Source organism: Pogonomyrmex barbatus, unplaced genomic scaffold (assembly GCF_055798465.1).
Source record: "Pogonomyrmex barbatus isolate J1 unplaced genomic scaffold, ASM5579846v1 scaffold7, whole genome shotgun sequence".
NCBI classification, from domain to species: Eukaryota; Metazoa; Arthropoda; class Insecta; order Hymenoptera; family Formicidae; genus Pogonomyrmex; species Pogonomyrmex barbatus.
In genome coordinates, this window is record NW_028297171.1 from 6,389,570 (window position 1) to 6,413,080 (window position 23,511).

At 31.3% G+C, this 23,511-nt stretch overlaps 2 protein-coding genes across 5 annotated transcripts in view; one reads left to right on the top strand and one right to left on the bottom strand.

Moving 5' to 3' along the window:
• LOC105425806 (otoferlin) overlaps window positions 1-20,117 on the top strand; it is a 39,713-nt gene extending 19,596 nt beyond the window's left edge. Inside the window, exons 6-29 of one of the 4 annotated variants that reach the window (XM_011636734.3) lie at window positions 1,294-1,555; window positions 3,463-3,639; window positions 3,873-3,935; window positions 4,274-4,358; window positions 8,064-8,407; window positions 8,717-9,027; window positions 9,466-9,709; window positions 9,888-10,124; window positions 10,555-10,863; window positions 10,941-11,093; window positions 11,448-11,648; window positions 11,724-11,975; window positions 12,355-12,408; window positions 13,576-13,883; window positions 14,306-14,667; window positions 15,025-15,210; window positions 15,691-16,417; window positions 16,784-16,954; window positions 17,440-17,609; window positions 17,760-18,078; window positions 18,693-18,891; window positions 18,951-19,169; window positions 19,405-19,505; window positions 19,608-20,117. In XM_011636734.3, coding sequence (XP_011635036.2) covers window positions 1,294-1,555; window positions 3,463-3,639; window positions 3,873-3,935; window positions 4,274-4,358; window positions 8,064-8,407; window positions 8,717-9,027; window positions 9,466-9,709; window positions 9,888-10,124; window positions 10,555-10,863; window positions 10,941-11,093; window positions 11,448-11,648; window positions 11,724-11,975; window positions 12,355-12,408; window positions 13,576-13,883; window positions 14,306-14,667; window positions 15,025-15,210; window positions 15,691-16,417; window positions 16,784-16,954; window positions 17,440-17,609; window positions 17,760-18,078; window positions 18,693-18,891; window positions 18,951-19,169; window positions 19,405-19,505; window positions 19,608-19,788 — 5,635 coding nt within the window. In that variant the 3' untranslated portion in view covers window positions 19,789-20,117. The remainder of the gene's footprint in view (window positions 1-1,293; window positions 1,556-3,462; window positions 3,640-3,872; window positions 3,936-4,273; window positions 4,359-8,063; window positions 8,408-8,716; window positions 9,028-9,465; window positions 9,710-9,887; window positions 10,125-10,554; window positions 10,864-10,940; window positions 11,094-11,447; window positions 11,649-11,723; window positions 11,976-12,354; window positions 12,409-13,575; window positions 13,884-14,305; window positions 14,668-15,024; window positions 15,211-15,690; window positions 16,418-16,783; window positions 16,955-17,439; window positions 17,610-17,759; window positions 18,079-18,692; window positions 18,892-18,950; window positions 19,170-19,404; window positions 19,506-19,607) is intronic. The other 3 variants (XM_011636735.3, XM_011636737.3, XM_011636736.3) reach the window with 3 other exon arrangements.
• A 484-nt stretch (window positions 20,118-20,601) lies between these two features.
• Window positions 20,602-23,454, bottom strand: Ns4 (Nucleostemin 4). Its single transcript, XM_011636739.3, has 6 exons — window positions 23,261-23,454; window positions 22,882-23,193; window positions 22,417-22,727; window positions 21,692-22,337; window positions 21,049-21,471; window positions 20,602-20,870 (listed from the first exon to the last, which is right to left on the bottom strand). The coding sequence occupies exons 2-6, from the start codon at window positions 22,970-22,972 to the stop codon at window positions 20,629-20,631; spliced, it is 1,713 nt and encodes a 570-aa protein (XP_011635041.2). The 5' UTR covers window positions 22,973-23,193; window positions 23,261-23,454; the 3' UTR covers window positions 20,602-20,628.
• Window positions 23,455-23,511: the final 57 nt, after the last annotated feature.

A 23,511-nucleotide genomic window follows, 5' to 3' on the forward strand; every position in this document is an offset into this window, starting at 1 on the left:
ATAATCGATAAGGATCGAGGTAGCATGGATGCAACATATCGTAGGACTCGAACCCCTCGTCAATTTTGTCCCCATTTCGACTAGTAGTATAACACGCGTTTCCACCGACGGATTACAACATTATTATAGGGGAACATCGCTTATTGGTCGCAATTTTGTATAAGTTTTTGAAACTTTTTTTTACGCTGATTAATGTTATTAACAAATAGAATAGTAAAATCTAAAATTTCATTTTCAAACATAATTTTTTTGAAAAACAAGTATTATTTTTAGCTATTGAAAAGCTATTGAAAATCGATATACTTATCGATCGTACTTATAGCTGCGTTCTTTTTAAATTGTTTAATTGAAAAATTAGCTTTATGAGCTTTTAATCTTCATATTTTTACACTTCATAATTTTAGTAATTTTATGAAATATTACAAAGTAAAATTAATAAAATATAAAATTTAATTTCGAAATAATAATATAGATATTATTTAATGTTTTTAAAAGTTTATGTAATTTTAATATGGTTTTTTTCGATTGTTTATATAAATTAAAAATATTTTGTCTCAAAATCTTGTTCAGATTTAATTTTCAGATTTAAAGATTTTGAATTTAATTTGCGCGTTCGAAATTTCTGAGTATTTTAATCCATCCATGTGTGTTTCCACGATTACGAGTGGGCTTGGGGTGATACTATGGCTTAAAGTGAGTGACGCCATCGGGCTGGGATCACTGAAATTCTCGGTGTGCAACAGCAAGAAACTCGATGGAAGCGATATGAAGCGAAATGCCAGTAAGCAGTTTTTCGTGCCACTCGGAGAAGAGAAAAGTTATGTTTATATGCTGCGAAGAATAATAAAAAAGAAAATGGAATTTGAAGTATTGGAACGGATTGATTTCTACTTGAGTTAGGATTAAACAATGATACAAAAAAATTACATTTGTAAAATTATTTAATAATTTTTACTCTTTTTTTTTTATATATTCAACAATAAAATATTGAGAAAATATGAAAGATAAAATATGAGATGATATGAAAGATAAAAATTAAAAATATGAAAGGTAAACTTGTTTATTCTGAATATTATTTTATATTCTAAAGATTATTTTATTATTATATATTCTGATTAATTCTATATTATATTCAAATCAATATTGAGACGGACAATAATTGATTTATAGAACGCTCTGCCTTGAATTATTAAAATTTCTCGATACAGATTACACAGCAATAATTATATTTATAGTTTTTAAAAAAGTGTTTACCAGTTCTTATGCTAGATTTCTTTATGGCATTTGCTTTAGAAGCACCACTTTGAGGAGCGTGCGATCCCTGCTGAAATTGGGAAAGCAGAGACCGCCACGTACTCGATCTTGTGACAGCAACTCGGAAACGAAAGAACTCCTTGACAGACAGGATTCTAGCTGTCCAACTTCGAATGAGCCTTCGCGAACGAACTCTATGACGTCCCTTGAGACAAACGCGTCCGATAATGACAGTCAACTAAGCGCCAATCCTGAGCAAGAAGAGACAGTTGCAAAACCGGCGAAAAAATCCAAACCTAAGGTTAATATTTCTTATAACAATTGTATAGGATTTGGAATGTATTACTTGTTACAATTAATTTGTTACTCGTCACAGTTACTTTTTTTAATAACAAATTTGGTAACGTCATTATATTTTTTTATTAATAACGATAATAATTATATTTTTTTAGTAATGATAATCATTAATAATGATATATATAATCATTAATCTTTTACACATATATAATTATTATGTTCCATGAAATGACCACAAATAACTTTTAAAAAAATGTTTTCAACATTTGGTAAAAAAGTGAAGGAAATTATAACGTCATTATCTCCTAACGGTAACGGTAACAAGTTATTTGTTTCAACAAATAATGGGTACTAATAACAGGTTTTTACAACAAGTAACGGTAACGAGTTACTTTTCGGAAGTCTATCTCTCTTAAATCTCTAATGATTTACCTTTACTATTATTTTGTCACTTATTATTACATACAATTAAGCAAAGTTTTAATAATAATATCCTAAAGGCATAAAAATTTAACAAATAATCCCAGTAAACAATGAACATATAATGTAACTTAGTTATAATTTTCCGTTCAACAATAACTGTTATGTAATAAATGTATATATATATATATATTACTGTCACACATCACTGTATTCTCACTTAATAGGACTTAAAAATGTAATAAGAACTGTAAAGAAATGTAACAAGAAAGGTTTTATTATTTTCAATTATGCGTATCAATAATATAGATTCAACGAATGTTTTCAAAAGAGAACAGTTCTCGTAAAATAAAGTAATTTCGAAATGTCACAGCAAATTGAATTAGGCATTTACGATAATACTGACACAGCAATTATCTGTAAATGACTACGCAATTATCTTTAAATGAGATTGAGGTCGATCGATTCTAAAAGCAGGCAGGCTTAAATTACGAGTGTAAAAGATGAACGAAATTTTTACGCAAAACTATTTCGATTTTCTTTCGATAACAAACAGTTATGATATTACGATCGCTCTTGTAAACTTCATATATTAACAGTTTGTATAATATTTACAAAGCAGGATATTCTTTTCTAAAAATATTTTATAAAGAAATATATAGAAATATTCTTTTCAACTTATTGGTTAATATATAGAAGCTTTTGAGCTTTTTAACACAAAATAATTTACATATTTTACATTTGCGTTTATTATTTTATTTTATAACTTTTTCCATCAAAGAGAATAAATGTTTAAATAATAATGTATAATATTTAAATTTCTTCAGTAATTATACAAAGTTAAATTAAGAATGTACGTAAAAGAAGTAAATTTTTTGCTAATAATCCTGCTGTAATAGCTTTATTCTTATAACTAATATTTAACTAACTAATATTTAATGAGTACAAAAACGAGTAAAAAAACGCTTTTCTTGCTTGTCTTCCATCGTTTTCAAAATTAAATTTTAACTGCTTTAAATTCAAAAGAATTAGGATTTCACTCGGAATTTTTTATCTTTTTTTTGTTAAAGCGGATGATAAAGCTCTCTTTATAACGAACAAATACGTGACTTTATTTCCACGAAGTAACACATTTCAAATGCCTTTTTTGCGAAGAAATTTCCCAAATTCGATTCAGCAATTATAAATTTAATGGTCGACCGAGCTTTTCAAGTTTGTTATTACATTCAATATATTATTACACATATTATTTAATATTGCTTTTCGATTAAGTAATTTCAAACTACATAAAACACGTAAAGAAAAATATATATGAAAGAAGAGGCGCATTCACATTTTCTTTCTCTTTTTTCATATTATTGCTGATGTTATATACGCAGCATCTCTTTCTTGCATTCAGAGGCACTGCATTCAGTGCCGTTTCATATTCTGTCTCGTAATTCAGGTTATACAAGTCGAGTTGAATCAACGCAAACTTTTCTCGTTTCACAGACGAGCGATACTTGGCAAAGCGCGTTAAAAGCCCAGGATTATCAAGTGTGCGTTACGATCATAGAAGCGAGGCAACTCGCCGGTCTCAACATGGACCCGGTGGTCTGTGTGCAAATTGGAGATCAACGCAAATATACGAGTGTCAAGGAGTCCACGAATTGCCCGTATTACAACGAAGTGAGAAACGAAGACATATTATTTATTTTAGATTCGATATGAGATGATAGATATAAAATTGTTGACAGAATGAAATAAACGATTCTCTCCTCATAGAGCTTCTGCTTTTAGTCTAACCAGATTATTACAAGTTATAATTATTTTCGAGAAATTATCTTTCCTGTCATGTCATTATTATCTATTTATTCATAAATTTTCTCCTTACTAATTATTTCTCTCATTTATATTTTCAGTACTTTGTCTTCGATTTCCACATGCCGCCTGTCATGCTCTTCGACAAAATCATTACGCTGTCGGTGAGTTTATCCGCATGTATTAATTTACCGTTTAAAATTCGAAGATTTAATTAATTTGCCCATTGATATTTATTAACATATTAACATTAACACAATTAAGTGCGCGTTTTCTGAATAATTTCGTTCCACATCCTCGTCGCTTGTAATTGCATTCAGTGGATATTTAGACGTATATCGGAAATCGAAAAGGGCATAAGGAAAGAACATTTAAATTCCGTTTGAGAATTATAACCGACGAGCGAATATTAAACGACAAGCGCCTGATGTTTGAGATAAAAATGCAAATGACAAAGGGACGAGGAGTAAGCTCAAACAGCACATCTTTTAATAATATACAGGTGCAGCAATCGCGGAATCTCTTGCGCGCTAATCTAACGCTGGGCAGCTTTAAGTTAGACATCGCGACGGTATGGGCACAACCAGGTACAGGTTTATACGTTGTCCAGAGACCAGACGAGTCTAATGCTCGGTGTACTACGAAATCTTGTTCTCCGTAATTAGAAACTCTCGCTCGAAACGGGACGAATACCGTAATATCGTAATTCAAATGTACCTTAAACGTGAATACTATACTCGAGACGCGAGATACTATGTATCATCTTGTATGATGTTCAAGGAGTATAGAATATTGAATTAGCCGAACGAACCGAGTTTCCACAAAAATATGTAATAGAGAAATACCGAAGCAAAGTTATATGTACGTAGTTAGTTCGTGTTTCGAATATATTTATATATTCTTTACAAGTATTTGAAATACGCCGTTCAATTTTGATTGCGGCGAAAGTACTCATTGTTTTCTCGATTAGCTAACCAAACGGAGAATTTTTCATTGGAAAACTTTTATTTGAGCAACCAGCGTCGTTCGCAGATTAAATTTTCAAATGTACACCTGGTATGAGACTCGGTATGCTGGCAAGTGCACTTCATTTTTATGGACAAATGTTTTCGACAAATAAAGTCTTTATTACATCATGTTTTCTGCACTTTACCTGCGAATTTCGAAGAGTTCTGTGTTTACGAAGCGTCTTCTTGCGCGGCAAAACTCCAGAAGCGTATAATTTGTCATGACACGATCTTTTAATAAAAAGATCCTGTTTATCCCAGCTTTCGAGTTTTGCTTTCTTAAATCCTCGCGGTTCTGTGCGATTTATGATATTTCTTGAAAGCGAGATTTTAAGCGACTAGATAATCGCATGCTTAAGAAGATTTATCCGTATCTAATCGTATTCTTTATGGATTATTCTTAAAAGAGCTTTGCTAAATTTACTCGGTAAACAATCATACATCTTGCTTAAAAGTGTTATTTAGTTAATTTTATACAGATATATGTTCAATCTTGTTTAGTAGAAACTTACATACTTACTTACTTTATGTGTGTCAGTAGAAATTAATATACATACATATACACACGTGTTGGTAGAATTGATGTTTTATCTCTCGAGTGTTCCCCGAATGTTTTATATGTACTTCAAAACGTATGTTTTAATTTGCGATTATATATATATATATATATATATATATATATATATAAATTATATATATATAAAAATATAATTAGCGAGTGGGCATTCAAAATTTGATTTTAACGATTGTACGCTGCTCTTAACATATCTTATTTTCATTGCGCAAAGGCGTCTAGAAAGTCAGAGCGCTCTTATGCATAGTAATGAGTAATTAGCAAACACGCCCATTCGCAAATGGAATAATTTATCTTAAAATGGAAATTATCATTTTTCACGGATTGCAGAAAGGTTTGGTCTGTCAATTCAAACATACATTTTTCTGGAACGTATTTTCTAGCATTGAAATCCTGCAGTGTCATCGTAATTCAACGCTTCAACGGGAATTGTTAGGAAAAACTGCGAAGTGTTGGCAAAATATCAATCATCATTTATTACATCCGACAATTCGTTACGAGAGCAAAGGCTCTGTGTTTTATTGCGAATCGTTCGCATGCTAGGCTTTTCATCTCCACGTATATGGATGTTATCTCACGCATGTACATTCCGTAAATGTGTACGCTAAAGTTAATCCCGAACCACACGTTCTCGCACACGTTAAACTATCGTATGGCACAGTTAAAAATTTTATAGTCGCTTTTATACGATCATATCGAGCTAATAAATCGCTTGTGAACGGATGAACTTCCGCTCCAATTACTCACATCAATTCTTTTCGGTCTTCCGACTATGTTTGTATTGAGTTCCACGTGACGTCTGCCTTGACAAAAATACTATAAACTAAGATTCTAAATACATTTTTTAATTTGCTCATTATTAGAGTGTGTTTCTAAAGAATCAATTTTTTTAAACACTTGTTGAAATGGCATTATTTTTTATTACAATTTTTAATATTAAATATTAATATTAAATATTTTAACAATAAGATTTTATTTTTTTTTTTAGATTAAATTTGATTTCAGTATTTGTTTTATTGTTGTATAATATTTCTATTAAGATAATATATTCTCCTATCGATTAGTTTAAAAATGTATCTTGATTATGTCACGTCCCGTAATTGCCTTTTAAAGAGCAGAATACTATAATATATTGTAAACAATATTATATATATATATATATATATATATATATATATGAGATTAATTTTTTAGTTTATTTACAACTATATTAATGTTTGATTATAATTAATTCAATGCTTTAATAAACTTGAATAAATTAATAACATATCAAGGCTAGAAGGCCGTAACAAAATCGATTGGATATCGTTAAAGGTATAACGTAATTATTTTCTGTTTAATTGCATTAAGGTTACATAATACACGCGCGCCGTCCAACGCTGTTGTTAGATATTTTTTGTTTATAAAAGACAAACAAATGTTTCAAATTAATGCATTACAAGCGGTGCGATTGCACGCATTCGATAAAACGGCCACACACCAGTTTTAATTGATGCTTTTATTGATACACTCCGGTAGCACCCAGTTGGAACTATAATGCGTGGATGAGACGCGTGGTTTTCGGATAAATTTATTCAGTATTTTCAGAAGATATTAAAAGTGAATTTTAAATGTTTAAATGTATAAGCAGAAATTATTTACATTATCCGATTCTCCAATTTAATTTCTCGAGAGAAATATGTAAACCCACGAAAACAGAAAATTAAAATAAAATCTCGCAATTCTCGCATCCGTTTCACATTCTAAAAAAAGAAGACAAGGCTTTCTGATTGCTTTTTGCAGATCTCTCTTTTCAATTCTTAGCTATTCTCTCTGTGTGTATCTCAATAACTCTGATTGTAAATTGTAAATTAAATGTCGGAGAGTTTGCCTGAAAAAAAAAATGGGCATGAAAGATATAAAGGTAACAGTGACAGTAGAAAATTATTAATGTCAACATTACTTTTTTATTCTATTTTATTCTAGCATTATTATTTTTTCAATATTTTTATACGTATTTATATATAGATATATATATATATATATTTTAGATGTATTTATATATTTATATGTTTTATATATATATATTTTAGATACTATTTTTTAATACAAAATATTGGACTGTTAAAATAAACTCTTTTCTCTTAAAGTGTATATTTATCTTATAAATATAGTTTATATATATATATATATATATATATATATATATAAAACACTTTAAGAGGAAAGAGTCTATTTTAAGAGTCCAATATTTTGTATTAAAAAATTGCATCTAAAATATATATATAATATATAAATATATAAATACATCTAAAATATATATATCTATATATAAATACATATAAAAATATTGAAAAAATAATAATGCTAGAAAATAAAAAAATAATTTACATATATATATACATATACATATATATATATGTGTGTGTGTGTGTGTGTGTGTGTGTGTGTGTGTGTGTGTGTGTGTGCGCGTGTGCGTGTGTGCGTGCGTGCGTGCGTGCGTGCGTGCGTGCGTGCGTGCGTGCGTGCGTGCGTGCGTGCGTGCGTGCGTGTGTGTGTGTGTGTGTGTGTGTGTGTGTGTGTGTGTGTGTGTGTGTGTGTGTGTGTGTGTGTGTGTGTGTGTGTGGTGAAATGTATATGGTAAACTCTCCTCGAGTTAATTGTAAGTTTCTTTTCTTTTTAGTCAAATCATTTGCGTATCTTAGATCAATGTCGATGAAATTTATTCTTAGATCATCAATTCTACCACAAATGGGCCCTACTCACCGATCCGGATGATGTTGCTGGTGGACCCAAAGGTTATCTGAAGTGTGACATAAGCGTTATTGGCAAAGGCGATACCGTGAAGATTCCTCCAAAAAGTGAAAAAGACGAGGATGACATCGAAGGCAATCTCTTATTGCCAGATGGTGTGCCAATCGAGAGGCAGCGCGCGAGATTCGTGGTGAAAGTTTATAGAGCCGATGGTTTGCCGAAAATGAACAGCAGTATCATGGCGAATGTAAAGAAGGCTTTCACGGGGGAAGTGAAGGATCTTGTGGATCCATACGTTCAAGTATCCTTTGCCGGGCTCAGCGTAAGCTCCATACATTCTTATAATAAATGTGATTGATTACATTGTAAAATAATATTTTACTGTAAAAAAAAAATGTTACTTCAGTTGCGTTTTCGATTTGTTATACCAGGATTGATATATGATATAACGATGAAAGTTACGTAAAAAAAATCCATGTTCCATTGCAACACAAAATCAGTCTCGTTAAAAGTTAAAAATTGGCAACGATTTATTTCCGCGTGTTACATCTGTTTGAGATGTAACGATGTTAAATGGAGTGCACTAGATATCAGAGGCAATTCACTATCTTTCTATTTTATGGGCCTCCAGGGGAAAACAAGCGTGAAGAGGCATAGCTACGCTCCAGTGTGGAACGAGCAGATAATTTTCACCGAGATGTTTCCTCCTCTTTGTCAGAGGATAAAGATACAATTATGCGATAACGACCCGGTGCACGCCACCGTCATCGGTACACACTTCGTCGATCTGAAGCAGATCAGCAACGACGGCGAAAAGGGTTTCTTGCCGACCTTTGGTCCGGCGTTTATCCATCTTTACGGCAGCATCAGAGATTACAGTCTCATAGACGAGCATTCAACGTTAAACACCGGCTTGGGCGAAGGAATTTCATATAGGGCTAGGTTGCATATTTTATAAAATGAAACGTAGTTATAGTTATACGTTACAAACATTATTACATAAATAATTATTACATAAATAACTTGAATTTCTTTAATAAATTTCATGCATTTAATAATTAATTAAGTATTAAGTACCAAAAGTTGGATTTAATTAAAATAAAGTTAATTAAAATAAAGAATAAAATAAGATTTAATTAAAATAAGGAATAGAATGAAATGAAAAAATTTATGTAGAACGCGATGCTGAGTTACAATTTATATTTTATGTTTCTTTGTGCATTTCGCATATTTAATAACTGATTAAGTATTAATTACAAAAAATTAGGTCTAATTAAATTATATTATAAAATTAAATAGAGATAAAAAAAATTAATGTAAAACGCGATGGCTGAGTTAGAACTTACATTTTCTGTTTTTTTGATTATTGTTTTCATTTAGACTATTAATAGCGATACGAACCGAGATCACTGACAACGTGGAAATAGCACCGTCGGAAGTTGAAGTAGAACCGACAGTTCCGGTTAATGAAACTGCCTACGCAAGGAATGAAGAGTTCTTTTTGTATGCCACAATCATGGACGCCACGATGATCGACAAGAAACTCGGCGATAAGCCGATGTACTTCGAAATATCGATCGGAAATGCGGGCAACGCTCTCGACGGTCACAACGAAAGTTTTAAGGTTTTTACGCGATTAACTCTTAGAAAACTAAGCTTAAAAATTTACTCAAAAAAAAACGAATTTATCTTAATCTGTTTTATCTCTAAAAATGTTTTTATTAAAAAGAGAAAAAAAGTAGATGAGGATTTTGTAAAGATATCAATTTCGTTTGAAGAAAAGTTAAATCCGCTTGTTACAGATGTACGATACAGGATCGAAGGGTGGGACGAGCGGGGAGGAGGAAGACCTGCAGGAAATCCTCACCGGATCTTGGCAGAGTACCACACCAGCTAGTAAGCCAATGACACACGATAAGATTTATTATTTCCTACCATACTGGGACGACAAGCCATGTCTTCACGTGAGAAGCATATGGCCGGATTACAGACGTAGGATGTATAACAGCAACATTATTGGCAAAATTGTCGATAAACTGGTTAGTTTGCAATTTCAAGATAATTAATTACAATTATTCCAAGTCTCGAGAACACTCTCATTCTGGTCGCGAGTTAACTAAAATTAATTATTAAAGATAATAAATATTAATTGAGCTCTTGATTAAACTTGATATATAAAAATTGATAATTTTTACAAAATGATAAAACTGCATTATTTTATCCTCAAATTTTTATGAAATCAACTGTTAATTATTTATACGCTAATTTTCAAATGTTCAAATTTTCAATGTTATTTTATCAGAGTTATTCGAGCAATGCGTTTATCAATTCGGAAAATCGGATATCTTTATTTTCTCAAGAGAGCTAGATTTTTAAAGGAAAGAAATGGATGCTATTTGAACAGTCACGACGATAGTTTAATAGATTTACATAAAACCGATAACGTCGTTTCTTTGTATTTCCCTGTAGGAGGAAGGATTGTCAGAGGTACAATCGCATTTAGAGGATTCGACGAGTGAAAAGCTTTTAAAGTCCACTCTCGAAGAACTAAGCGCGAATTGTAATCGGTATGTCAGTATTAGCAAGTCTAGTGTAACCGGTCCGGGCGTTGGGAAAACGAAGCTGGACAAAGAGCGAACGAAATTGTGCCAGCGGGAACTGGAAAATATCGGGATTATGTCACGCAATCTGAAGGCTCTCGTGACTAAAAGCAGTTTCAAGGAAAGACTGAAGACAGCCCACAGCTATCTACAAAAATTAAAATTTCTCGTCGAGGATGTCAGTAGTTTTTATTTAAATGCTGCTGCTATTATAATATTTCTTCCTAAAATGAAATTACTTGATTTTTTTTATAGCCGCAAGATTCCCTGCCAGATGTGTTTATCTGGGTGATCAGCTCAGGAAGACGAGTGGCATACCAGAGGATACCGGGTCGTGAACTAATCTACTCGGTGGTTGATGAAGAATGCGGCCGACATTGCGGAAAAGTGCAGACTATGTTCCTGAAGGTAAGTAATGAAAGAAATGAAGATAAAGCTTCGTCTTTTGTACAATTTAATGTAATGTCAAAAGTTTATTAAAACCCATTGTCAAGAAAAATACAATTTTTAATTTATAATATTATTTTCTATTTGCGTTTAAAAAATTGCCTGCCCAAAAAATGTAATTATAATAGAAATGTTTATATACAATTTATATATTAATATTTTAATTATTAATATACTATTTATCTTTTTTGATGTTGCAATCTACTTTTTTCTAGAAAATTTAATGCGCATAAATAAAACGAAAAAGATTTCTAGAGCATAAATGTTAACATTTAATTTTATGCTATTTTTATAATGAATGGAATTCGCGCATAGCTCCCAGGCAAAAAGAGATTCGGACCGGCGGGATGGGCAATCCAAACAAAATTACAAATATACATGTGGCTGGGAATATTGAAGCACAAAAAGTACTTCATCCAAGGTTTACCAAAAGGATACGAGGTCAGCCACGAGCTGAGAAACGTGGATAGACCTCGAGCTTTGCCGCCCACCGTAATTCACTACGTTCAGAAGCACGTATGTATTTCTTCGAACCGCTCAACACTCGATGAATAAATGCATAACCGTGTCCGTTTCCGAATTGATCACCAGAAATTTCAATTGAGAGCCCACATGTATCAAGCGAGATCACTGATCGGCAGCGATGCATCCGGTCTCTCCGATCCGTTTGCAAGAGTGATTTGCGGTGAATTTTGCAAGTGCACTCAGGTGATCGACGAGACCCTCAGCCCAACATGGGACGAGCTGCTGCTGTTCGATGACATCCTAATCTACGGAACCGCAGAAGAGATCAAGAAGGATCCACCCTCCATCGTCATCGAATTGTTTGATCAGGATAAAGTGGTAAGTCAAATACTTCTCAATTCAATTATATATCTTTATTTTTCTCTTTCTATAAATATTTGTGTATTTCTTTATTTTATTTCTCAAGTAAAATTTATCTATGTGTTAAAAATTATCTGGACACTCAAAATAACGAAAAAACAATCCTTAGTAAATTTTTTTAAATGCATTATTCTTTTTTTTTTTTAATTTTAAGTGCGGCCAATGCCCCAAAATCCAAAATTACTCGAAAATGTGTAATATAAATCGATGAAAAATATATATCTAGTTTTATATTCAGTTCAAATTTAATTTGATTAGAATTACGATGACGCACACACGCGAAACATTATTAGGAAGAATTATCGCTTCTATGATTTTATAATCATTTCTTTTACAGAGTCATATTGTAGCTATGGACATAACACTGCATGAGAAGGGCTCTGCTTTAACAGTTTGTATAAAACATATTGACATTTATACGATACCGAATAACACGACGCACATTACACACGACAATCGCACTGGAAACACGTAACATATATTCGGCATGGCACTCGTTATTTGTGTGTTAGGCGAACTTGCGCGATATCACGAACTCGGAATTTCGAAGACTGCAAGTTTCCAAGTCGTGAAATTGCTGTGATAGCAACGAAGAGTCACATCTATCCACACAACCGCACAACCGCAAATGACTTTTGCATAGGACTTGGTTCCCTTTACCTTACTCGGTTTCATGCTATTGTGGTAAATAGATACATATCTGTTTATTAAAACTAGCATTTCCATGACGAAGTATATTGAGGAAAGTTTACGTTTTTTTTTGGAACGAAAATATAGATATTGATAAAAATTTTCTTAATAATGACATAAATTTTTCAAAAAAACATCTAAAAATATTTATTTATTTAAAACATTTATTAAAAAATTTATACTTAATATGTTTTACGGATATGATCCATATTATCATACATTGTTAATTTAACATCGAGAACAAAAACATGTTAACTTTTTTAAAAGTAGTAACCGTGCAAGCATTATATTTAATATTTTACAATTAATTGTTTTCTAAAATCTTTTTCTGTTTTATAAAAATGTTTTTAATAATAATTACTATGTAATTTACATAATCTAAATTTATAATGAATACATAAAATAAAAATAATTTTTTAAGTAATGTAAATATAAAAGATATTTTAATGCTATTACGTTATATAAATTTTATTATAAATATGTATGAATCAGTAAATAATAAATTATAATTTTTTAATTAATTATTATTAATTAATTATTTATGAATGATATGAATTGGAAATAATACAAATAAGAATGATACAAAGAAGTGAATTCAACACCTCAATAATTTTATTATTTTTATTTTGATTAACTTAGTTTGAAGAGATTAAATCAATATAAATCTATTCCCTCTATTATAAATTTCAGATTTCACCCCTTTGCACTTCTTCACAGTGCCCATTACGTATAATCACGAGTTAATTTGAATCTATTGAATTTAGATAATAAATGTTCCCCTTCACAGTTTCCTCGCTTTTTCATAATCACATGGTCGATGAATGACACCCTTATTCGAACACATTAAAATTTCTCTTTACGATTTCAGGGAAAGTCGGAATATATCGGACGAGCAATTGCGCGACCTCACGTCAAACTTGCCTCCGAGTCTTACACTCCTCCGCAATATCCACCGTCCTTGGAATGGTATGATGTCACCAGAGGTGCCTCGAGGGCTGGCGAACTTCTAGCGGTTTTCGAATTGTTGGAATACCCTTCTACCAAAGATTATGGATTTCCTACTTTGCCAGATCCCAAAGATCCTTGCTCCGGATCTCAGGCTCCAGGTTCCGGTCAAGATCAAGGCCCGATTCTTCCTGTACCCGTGGGAATTCGACCTACTTTATCAAAATATCGGTAACATTATTAATTTTTCACTGTCGTTTATTTATATTAATTGAAAGATTTTTATTATTTTTTTTTATTCTTTACATTTTAAATAAAGCTTTTAGAACAATACATTAATAATTATATAATTATATTTAAATGAATTGTTATAAGTAATTAATTACGTTAATATTATGTGTTTTTTTAAAACTTTGATACTTTCTTAATAAATTATTTTTAAATAATTATAGACAATTTGAAACAATTTATTTAAAATTATTTGTCATTAATAAAATCAATTTTTTTATCAATTTTTAGTCTGTTAAGAAATCTATCAAAAGTTTCATAAATGCATATTGCAAATAAAGAAAAGACATATTAGAAGAATGAATTTATTATTACAATAGAATTATTAGAATGATTATTAATTCTAACTACTAATTGGCTTTTAGAATTGAGGTACTCTTCTGGGGTTTGCGGGATCTGAAGAGGATCCATCTACTAACCGTCGACAAGCCTCGCGTGGATGTTGAATGCGCCGGCCACATTCTCTATTCGTCTGTCATAGCAAATGCGAAGAAAAATCCGAATTTCAATACGCCGATCAAATTCCTGGAATTGGAACTTCCTGAACAAGAGCTATATCGACCGCCATTGACGATAAGAGCAGTGGACTGTCGGAGTTTCGGTAGATATACCCTCGTCGGTACTCACACCATCAATTCAATCCACAAGTACATGTACTATCCTTTGACCAAAAGGGCAAAGGACGCTCAGGAGAGGAAGAAGAGTTTATATCAGTTACAGTGCACGGGTAATTACATTATCGTTGATTAATTGCGAAACGCTTTGAAACTGTAATTGTGATACAAATAGCGTTTTTGAAATAAATAGAAGGTGTAATACAAATGCAATTTAAATAAATATACTATAATTAAATTTTATTAAAATAACAGCAACATAATTTTATATTACTAAAGAATATGGTGAATAATTATTTTAATTATAATAAAAGAAAATAATGTTTTGCTTTAATAATAAATAATAAATTGTAATGCTTATTATAAACCTTTTTGAATTTTACAAAGAAATTATTAATTAAACTGAATGTTAATTTGCTAAAAATAAAATGTGTATATTTTTCTAACGCTTTCAAGATTTTCTATTGCAGCCGTTGAGCCATCTAAAACGAAATACCAACAAATGCCATTGCTCGAATCAATGACTGATTTGGAAGCTAATAACGGAGACACTATCATCACTCTTGGATTCGACTTAGGAAGTGGTCCTACAAAAAAAGACAAAACGGAACAAAATCTACGTAGAAAGCAAAGCTTGGCTAATGACAACAATATGAGTACGTTTGCGAAAATAACATTTAAGTAATTATTTAATTACGAAACAGGACAGGTATACTTAATTAATTAAAATAAAGATATTCACATACTTAAAATATGTGTTTAACATTTGTTTAACATTATGTAAGATAATAATAATAGTAATGTCGTAAAATAGCAAAAGAAACACACAGCTAAAAAAACATATATAATTTATGGCTTCAACTAACAGAAACTATTTAAATTATGAATTAATTATATATATATATATATATATATATATTTATTTAAATTTATACGTATTTAAATCACACACGCATTTATATGTAATTATAAAATAAAATTTATAAAATATTAGAAAGGATATCTTGTATTGTATTGTATAACGAATAATTTGTTTGTCTTTAACATATATATTCACATATATATTCTTTATTAATTATCTAAATATAAATAATATACGATATGTAAAGCAAATTTTTGAAATATTATATTTTTAGGTGATTTAGGCGCATTAGAAGATGAAGATGGCTGCCAAGATTGGTGGACAAAATATTTTGCATCTGTGGAAGCGATGATCGAGGAGAACAAAGAATTACGCAAGGAAAAATCTATATTCCAGAATCAGCCGAATGGAACTTTACCGATGCTACTGGATGAAGCTGTCACGCAAAACCAGTTAGCTTCCGACAAGAATCCCGGAATTAATCCCACGAAGAAATTGTTCGGCCTAAAGTCACCAACAAACGCCGTGAAATTTGTCTCGAGGCTCAGTCCGAAGCAAATCCAACGCAAGTATAATAAGACCGCCTTATTAAAGATATATCCTGGAGAGCTGGAGGCACAACCCGAGTTCGAGCAGTTTAAAGAATGGTTGCACACTTTCGAGTTGTATCGAGGAAAAAAAACCGGCGACGAGACCGAAGACGAATCGAGAATTGTCGGCAATTTTAAAGGCGCATTGAAAGTCTACAAGTGGCCACTACCTAAGGATCTGATAGATTATACTGTGATGGGTTTTGATCCGCAATACGGATTTTTCCAGGGTGTTCCGTCGAACGAACCTATTCACGTTCTAGTACGGGTGTATATCGTTAAAGCTAATGATCTTCATCCTTGCGATTTGAACGGGAAAGCGGATCCTTACGTGGTCTTACAATTGGGAGGCAAGAGGATCAGTGATAAAGAAAATTACGTGTCGAAACAACTGAATCCTGTCTTCGGAAAGTACATATTTCGTGTACCGTAATATTATAATAATAGTACAGTTGTTCGCAATTAGAAAAATTTCGATAATATAAAAATTTGGCTTCTTGGGAAAATGATTTTTCTATTGGAATCTTGGCTTCTCTCTAATAAATTATATGTTTATTATGCATACTTTATTATGCATTCTACGTATAGCAGATTAAAAATTGTTTTTAATTTTTGTTTTATAATGTAAACATTTTTTTATATTCAAATATAATTATGTAAAAGAATGCTTAAAGAAAGATGCACTTTGCAAAAATTTTTCTTATTATTTTTATTCTCAAAAATTAATGCATTATTACTCTTGTTTATTTTGAATCTAATTGCAAATTTATGTTCAAGATGTTTCGAGATCGAAGCAACATTTCCGCAGGACTCTCTACTCACAGTGCAAGTGTTAGATTGGGATTTAGTCGGAACAGACGATATGATCGGTGAGACTAAAATTGACCTAGAAAATCGTTTCTATAGCAGACATCGAGCTACATGCGGCCTTGCAAAAAAATATGATGAGTAAGTTTTATATATATATATATATATATATGAGTTTGATGTTATATATTAAGCCATATATAATAAATAACATTATACTAAGTCATATGTAGCAAATAAAAGCTTTTTCAGCAATGAAACAAATCGTGTCACGCGATTCGATAATCTAACAACAGAGCGATTTTTATCGTCATCAGTAACCATTTATTTCCAACTAACAAGTCCGTGAAAGACATATAAAGAGGTCTAATGGACTACTTTTTCATTGCAATCTCGTTTGTTTAACACGCATTTTTACTAAGACTTTTCTTAAGAAACTATGATTTTCTGCTCAGATATAATCTTGCATATACTATTTCCACACTAATACACACTTAGATCTTGTGCCACAGAAAGTATATAATATATTTTCTGGACTAACATGTAACAGATGAAAGATACACAAAACGTGAGAACGCAAGTAAATTCCGATGCACGAGATTGATTAGGCATTATTTCCGTTCCAGATCTGGGTATAATAAATGGAGAGATGCAATGAAACCAACTCAAATACTCTTAAAGCTATGCAAAGATGGAAAAATTGATGGGCCAGTGTATTCTCACGGACGCGTTACAATCGGTAGAAAAACGTTTACACTTTCAAACGAGGAAATGGAATATTATGTGCATACAAAGGGTATGTAAAAAAAATTAAAACACAAGAATGGAATCAATATTTTAACATTTAAATATATACTGTACATATGTATATCATTTATTTATGATTTACACCGCCTATGTGTTGATATAATTATAATTATTGTATAAATGATTACTTTTCATTCAGGAATGGAAGAACATCTCGCTTTAGCTGTTCTCCATCAGTGGAATGCCTTTCCACGAATAGGTTGTGCCCTGGTACCTGAACACGTAGAGACTCGACCACTCTATAATCCTGAAAAACCTGGAATTGAACAAGGAAAATTGGAAATGTGGGTGGACATGTTCCCAATGGATATGCCCTCACCCGGACCGTCTATCGACATTTCACCGAGAAAACCTAAAAGTTATGAATTGAGAATAATCATATGGAATACAGACGATGTCGTCCTAGAAGATGACGCCTTCTTCACCGGCGAAAAAATGAGTGATATATACGTAAAAGGGTATGTAAATATAAAGATCCTTGAAAAAAAATAAAACTTTCATTGATGCAATTTTTACATATAATTAGACAAATAGATAAATAGATAGATAAACTAAGTAATTAAGAAAATTAATTTTAACTTAAGAAAATCAATATAAGAAAATCAATTTAAGTATTAATTAAACTATAACTTAATAATACTCTAATTTTAATTATTATTGATAAATAAAAACGAATTTTCTATAAATTTTATTTCTGTAATTATTATAAAATATTTTTTAAAACTATTTTTTACAACTCACATTCTCCTAACGATAATTTAATAAAATATCACATATATTAAAACGTGTTAAAAATTTTACTTAACAATAATTCTAGATATAACTAAAATTTCAAAATAAATTTAATTAAATTTAAATTAAAAAAATAAATTTTATAAAAAAAGCATATTTTGAAAAATATTCAGATGATATGTATATTTTATAGAAAAATATACAGATTCTCATGAATATTAATTTTTTTTAATTCTGTAATAGATACACGTAGTCAATTTATATTTATTTAAAATAGCATTCTAAGATTCAGATATTACTTCCAAAATATGGTTGCATATTTCTTGATATTGTTTAACAGATGGTTAAAAGGACCGGAGGATTGTCAATCCACCGATATTCATTATCGATCATTGACCGGCGAAGGAAACTTTAATTGGCGTTTCATATTTCCATTTGATTATTTGGTAGCGGAAGAGAAGATTGTTATCAATCGTAAAGAGAGTTTATTTAGTTGGGACGAAACCGAATGTAAAATACCGGCACGTCTAGAACTACAGGTAATGCAACTTGATACTTTCGATTTCGTTTCGATAGATAAAGATGATATTCTTTATAGGTCTGGGATGCAGATCATTTCTCTGCAGACGATTTTCTGGGCGCGATAACTCTCGATCTCAATCGATTTCCCCGAGGAGCAAAAAATAGTAAGCTTTGCTCATTAGGCATGCTAAAAACAGACGGATCTGTGCCAACAGTTAACATCTTCAAGCAGAAACGTATAAAGGGATGGTGGCCATTCTATGTAAAGAAAGAAAATGAAGATATGGAACTGACGGTAAGTTGAAGATATGAATATATATTTAAACATGTTTAAGCATTTTATACATATTTGTAATAGATTATATATTTATATTACAAAAATAACAGTCTTATAAAATTTTTAATTGAGTATATTAAATTTATATTCATATTAGATAATATTATATGATACATATTGCAGTATATTTTTTTTATAATTATACTCAATCAGGAAACTGTAAACTTTAATTAAGTTTTATTACTTTTTACAGGGTAAGGTCGAAGCTGAGATACATTTACTCACAAAAGAGGAAGCTGAGAAAAATCCTGCTGGTTTTGGTAGAAACGAGCCGGATCCACTAGACAAACCAAAGTCAGTACAACAATGTAGTTTATACCTATATCAATATTAGTTTTATATCTATATCTAATCTATATCTAATCTACTTTTAATTTTCATATTTTTAATTTGTAGCCGACCAGACGCATCTTTCATGTGGTTTCTCAATCCATTGAAATCTATCAAGTACATAGTATGGCATAATTATAAATGGGCTATCTTGAAGGCCATAATTGCGATTGGATTGATCATACTTCTGCTCTTATTCTTTTATGCAATACCAGGATACTCCGTTAAAAAGATTTTGGGAGCTTAAATACCATTTATCACAATGTATAATTGTTGTTTTAGAAGACAATTTGACGATTTAAAGACATAGTCGTAATGCTACATTGTTACGTTGCACAAAATCGACATAAATTAGTATTTTACCGAATTATTTTCTTTAACCTGTTATTAATGTTGGCTTGTATAGATTAAAATTCTTTTATAGTGACAAGTAGAAATTAATTTGTAAATGGATCTCAGTAGAATTAAAAAGTAGATTTAAAATATATACAAGGTGTTTCTGAGCAACTTATAAAAGATCATGTAATTGAGAAATACTTTGTATAGAATATTAAAAGAAAATATTTTTCGAGAAAATAGGAGCCATTTATCTTGCACGATTTCATATTAGGCATTAAAAAGAGCATTAGAAATTATTTCTTATTTCTTACATACAAATATCGTTGTAGATGATTTTCATGAAATATTTTGTCCTTAGACTGTGAATAACGTAGTTTTCTTTTTATAGTTAAAATAATAATCTTTATTCTTTATCAGTTTATAGTGGACCAAAATAACAAAGTAATCAGAATAATTGCAAATTAGAACTACATTGTAAATAATTCCTACACGCAGTGACCTTAAAAAAATTTGAAAATCGAGAAAAATATTAGCAATAGAAAATAGCGGCTTGTATAAAATAATCTATTTTTACTCATAAAACATTTTGTGTCATAGCGACGATTGTGTTTCGCGGGCGAAAACACAGAAAAATCATTCGACTATTCTTCAAACATTGCTCATTATATATTAAGAAAAAATATATGTGTACAAAAAAAGGGTAAATAAAACATCCGAGAAATATGCAACATAACAATAAAACATTTTATTATTCCGTAGATAACGCTGAAAATTTATTAGCTGCAAGCGGTACATCGTTGTCTTCATTTGACGATTCTGTTGAGTTATCATTCGCTGCACTTTCAGAAGATTCTTTCATCATCAGTCTTTCATCATCAGTCTCTTCATCTTCAGAAGACATATTTTCACTTGGTGTATTGGAATTATTCTCTTTATTTCTAGCTTGAATCCATCGTACTGTCTCAACATCCACATGATTTTCCCATTTTTCTAAAAAATATTTATATTCTTTATATCCCAAATATAACTTATTTTTCTATTTCATATTTGTATTATACATTTTTATTCCTTCATGTGTGATTTAAGAATTCAATTTTAAATATCATTAGCTAAATAATATCACAAAAAAATTATTCTATCTAATAAGAAATAGTAAAATAATAATTACTTTTATCGAGGGTCCAATTCGGTGGGTATATGTACAAGCAAATCTTTCCTTCTAACGCCATTCGTAGTAGCGAATTTGCCGCTCTATATGTGTCCAATCTAGCTGCTCGTGCTGTCTTAAAATCTTTTTTGATAGCCCAGCCATCACAGATATCCATGGCGGACCATGTGTCATCGTTCTCTGGATGTGGAATCCTTAACAGTTTTGGTAGATTCAGTCTTTCGGCCAGAAATTTTATGACAGTATATGGTTCCCTAACTTGAGCAATTGGGAACGAACCCATTAGTATTTGTAACTCTTTGGGCACGGTTGAGGGAAAGACCAAACCGGGACAATCACACAAGTACACAGTCTTTGTGAGATAAATGGTTTGAAAGTGCTTAGTGTGGCCAGGTGTGCGAGACACGCTCACAACTTTCTTGCCTGTGAAACATTTATTTATATATCAATATATTATATGCAATATAAAATAAAACTATTTAATGTTAAGATTTATTTGTATCTTATTGATATTTTATAAATTTCAATATAATTCCATGTCTGACTCAGAATCAAATGATTAAATATGATATATAAATATTTTTAAAAATAATTAATTATAATACAATTAATTTTATTAATATTTTTAAATCATTTTGCTCACCCATCAATGCATTCATTAAGGAGGACTTTCCAACATTCGGTGTTCCGATACATCCAATAGTCAAAACTCCGTTTTTATATTTTTCATGCTCAAAATAAGTAGTATCTTCCTTTTCTATTGTTACATTATCCTTGTGATTTATATCATCTAGATCATATTCTAAGTGCATCTCTTCCTGAATTTTTTCATACCAGGAACTTAAGTCGACTTTGTCTCCAACAATATCTTTACAAGCCTCTACCAACTTTTGTGCTCCTTCCGCAGCCATCTTCAATTTTCCTCTACGACGCCTTTTCTTTACACCCTCCTCGTTATTTGTATTACCCCGGAGATTGTAAGTAGGATACGATGTAAACATTAAAATATGTAATTGTGGATACTGTCTTTGAAAATATTCCTTCCAAGCTATCACCAATGCTGGAGGTGCTAGATCGACTTTGTTTAATACCAAAATCATATCTTTTTTTAGTTTTTTCGTTACATAGTCATATAAATATGGAGGAAACATCAGAACGGGATATCTAATATCAACAATGATTAATAGAACGTCTGACATTTCTAAAACTCTCCATAATTGTCGCCAAGTTTCTAAATTTAATTCAAAGTAACTCAAACTAGCTAATTCTTCCATGCTTTTCAAGTATTCCTAAGTACAAAGAATTGTAATCAATAATATATTCCATATAAGCTAAAATCATGTTTAACACTGAGTTACAACTACATACTGTGAAATATCTCTGTTCCCTCATCTCCAATTGCTCCTTTGTCATATTGAAATCCCATGGAGGCCGCTTTGGCATATCAATTCCAGGTGGAAAGTAATCATCAGAAATTTCTTGATCCTTAAGACTCACAGGTTCAATACTTTTGTAGGCTTGTTCTTTACGTTTTCGTAATTTCTCATTGGACTCTTGAAAGAATTGTAATGTATATTTATTCCTTGAAGATTTACTGTCTTTTGGTTGTTCATTTATTTTCAACACTTTTCTCTCATTGCTCGCATTGCTGCAGCTTTCGTCATCGTCATCCGAATTTACTGTTAACAAAATATATATTATTAATTTCTTGCAATAATTTTCCGAATTCTTACAGAAAATAATTATAAATAGCAATCATAGAAATAACATTAAACTGCACAGCATCAAATTCTTAATTTCATTAATTCTTTAATAAACACACGTGATAAATACCAAGCAAGGTTCGTTGTCGCTGCTTCTTAGCCTGCATTTGCTGTTTCTTAGCTTTCCCGCTGAACGGAATTTTCCGTCTTCCCTGAGGCATTCTTCGCACGTTTTACAGCTAGTCAAACACAATTCATTAATGAAGATTATCTTTGATTCGTCAAAATTCAAAACCACTGCATGCCGACTACATTATAGTTCGCTTCTCTGTTAAATCAGGAATTAAATGATCAATTAATGCCAGTCAATTGATCGTCTGATCGATCAAGGACACTCGAGACCACACCAGTCGGACAAGACTGCGAGTATTCATATGAGTATCTGAATGAAATTAAATAAACGAATTAGTGAACTGATCAAACCGGATTGACCATACACATGTTCGAACCAATTGGAAACTGCTGGAAACTCCTGGAAAGCATCAGCTGTTCACAAATATCAGAAGGTACTTCTCTCCGAGCGAATCGCTCATGCTTCATCCCCTCTTCTTTATGTACGAAGAATCGACTGCGATAGTTGAAGGATCGATATTCTCTCTCTCTCTCTCTCTCTCTCTCTCTCTCTCTCTCTCTCTCTCTCTCTTTCTTTCAACCATGGATGTTTTCCAACACAAACAGGAGTCGACAAAAATCTGATTTA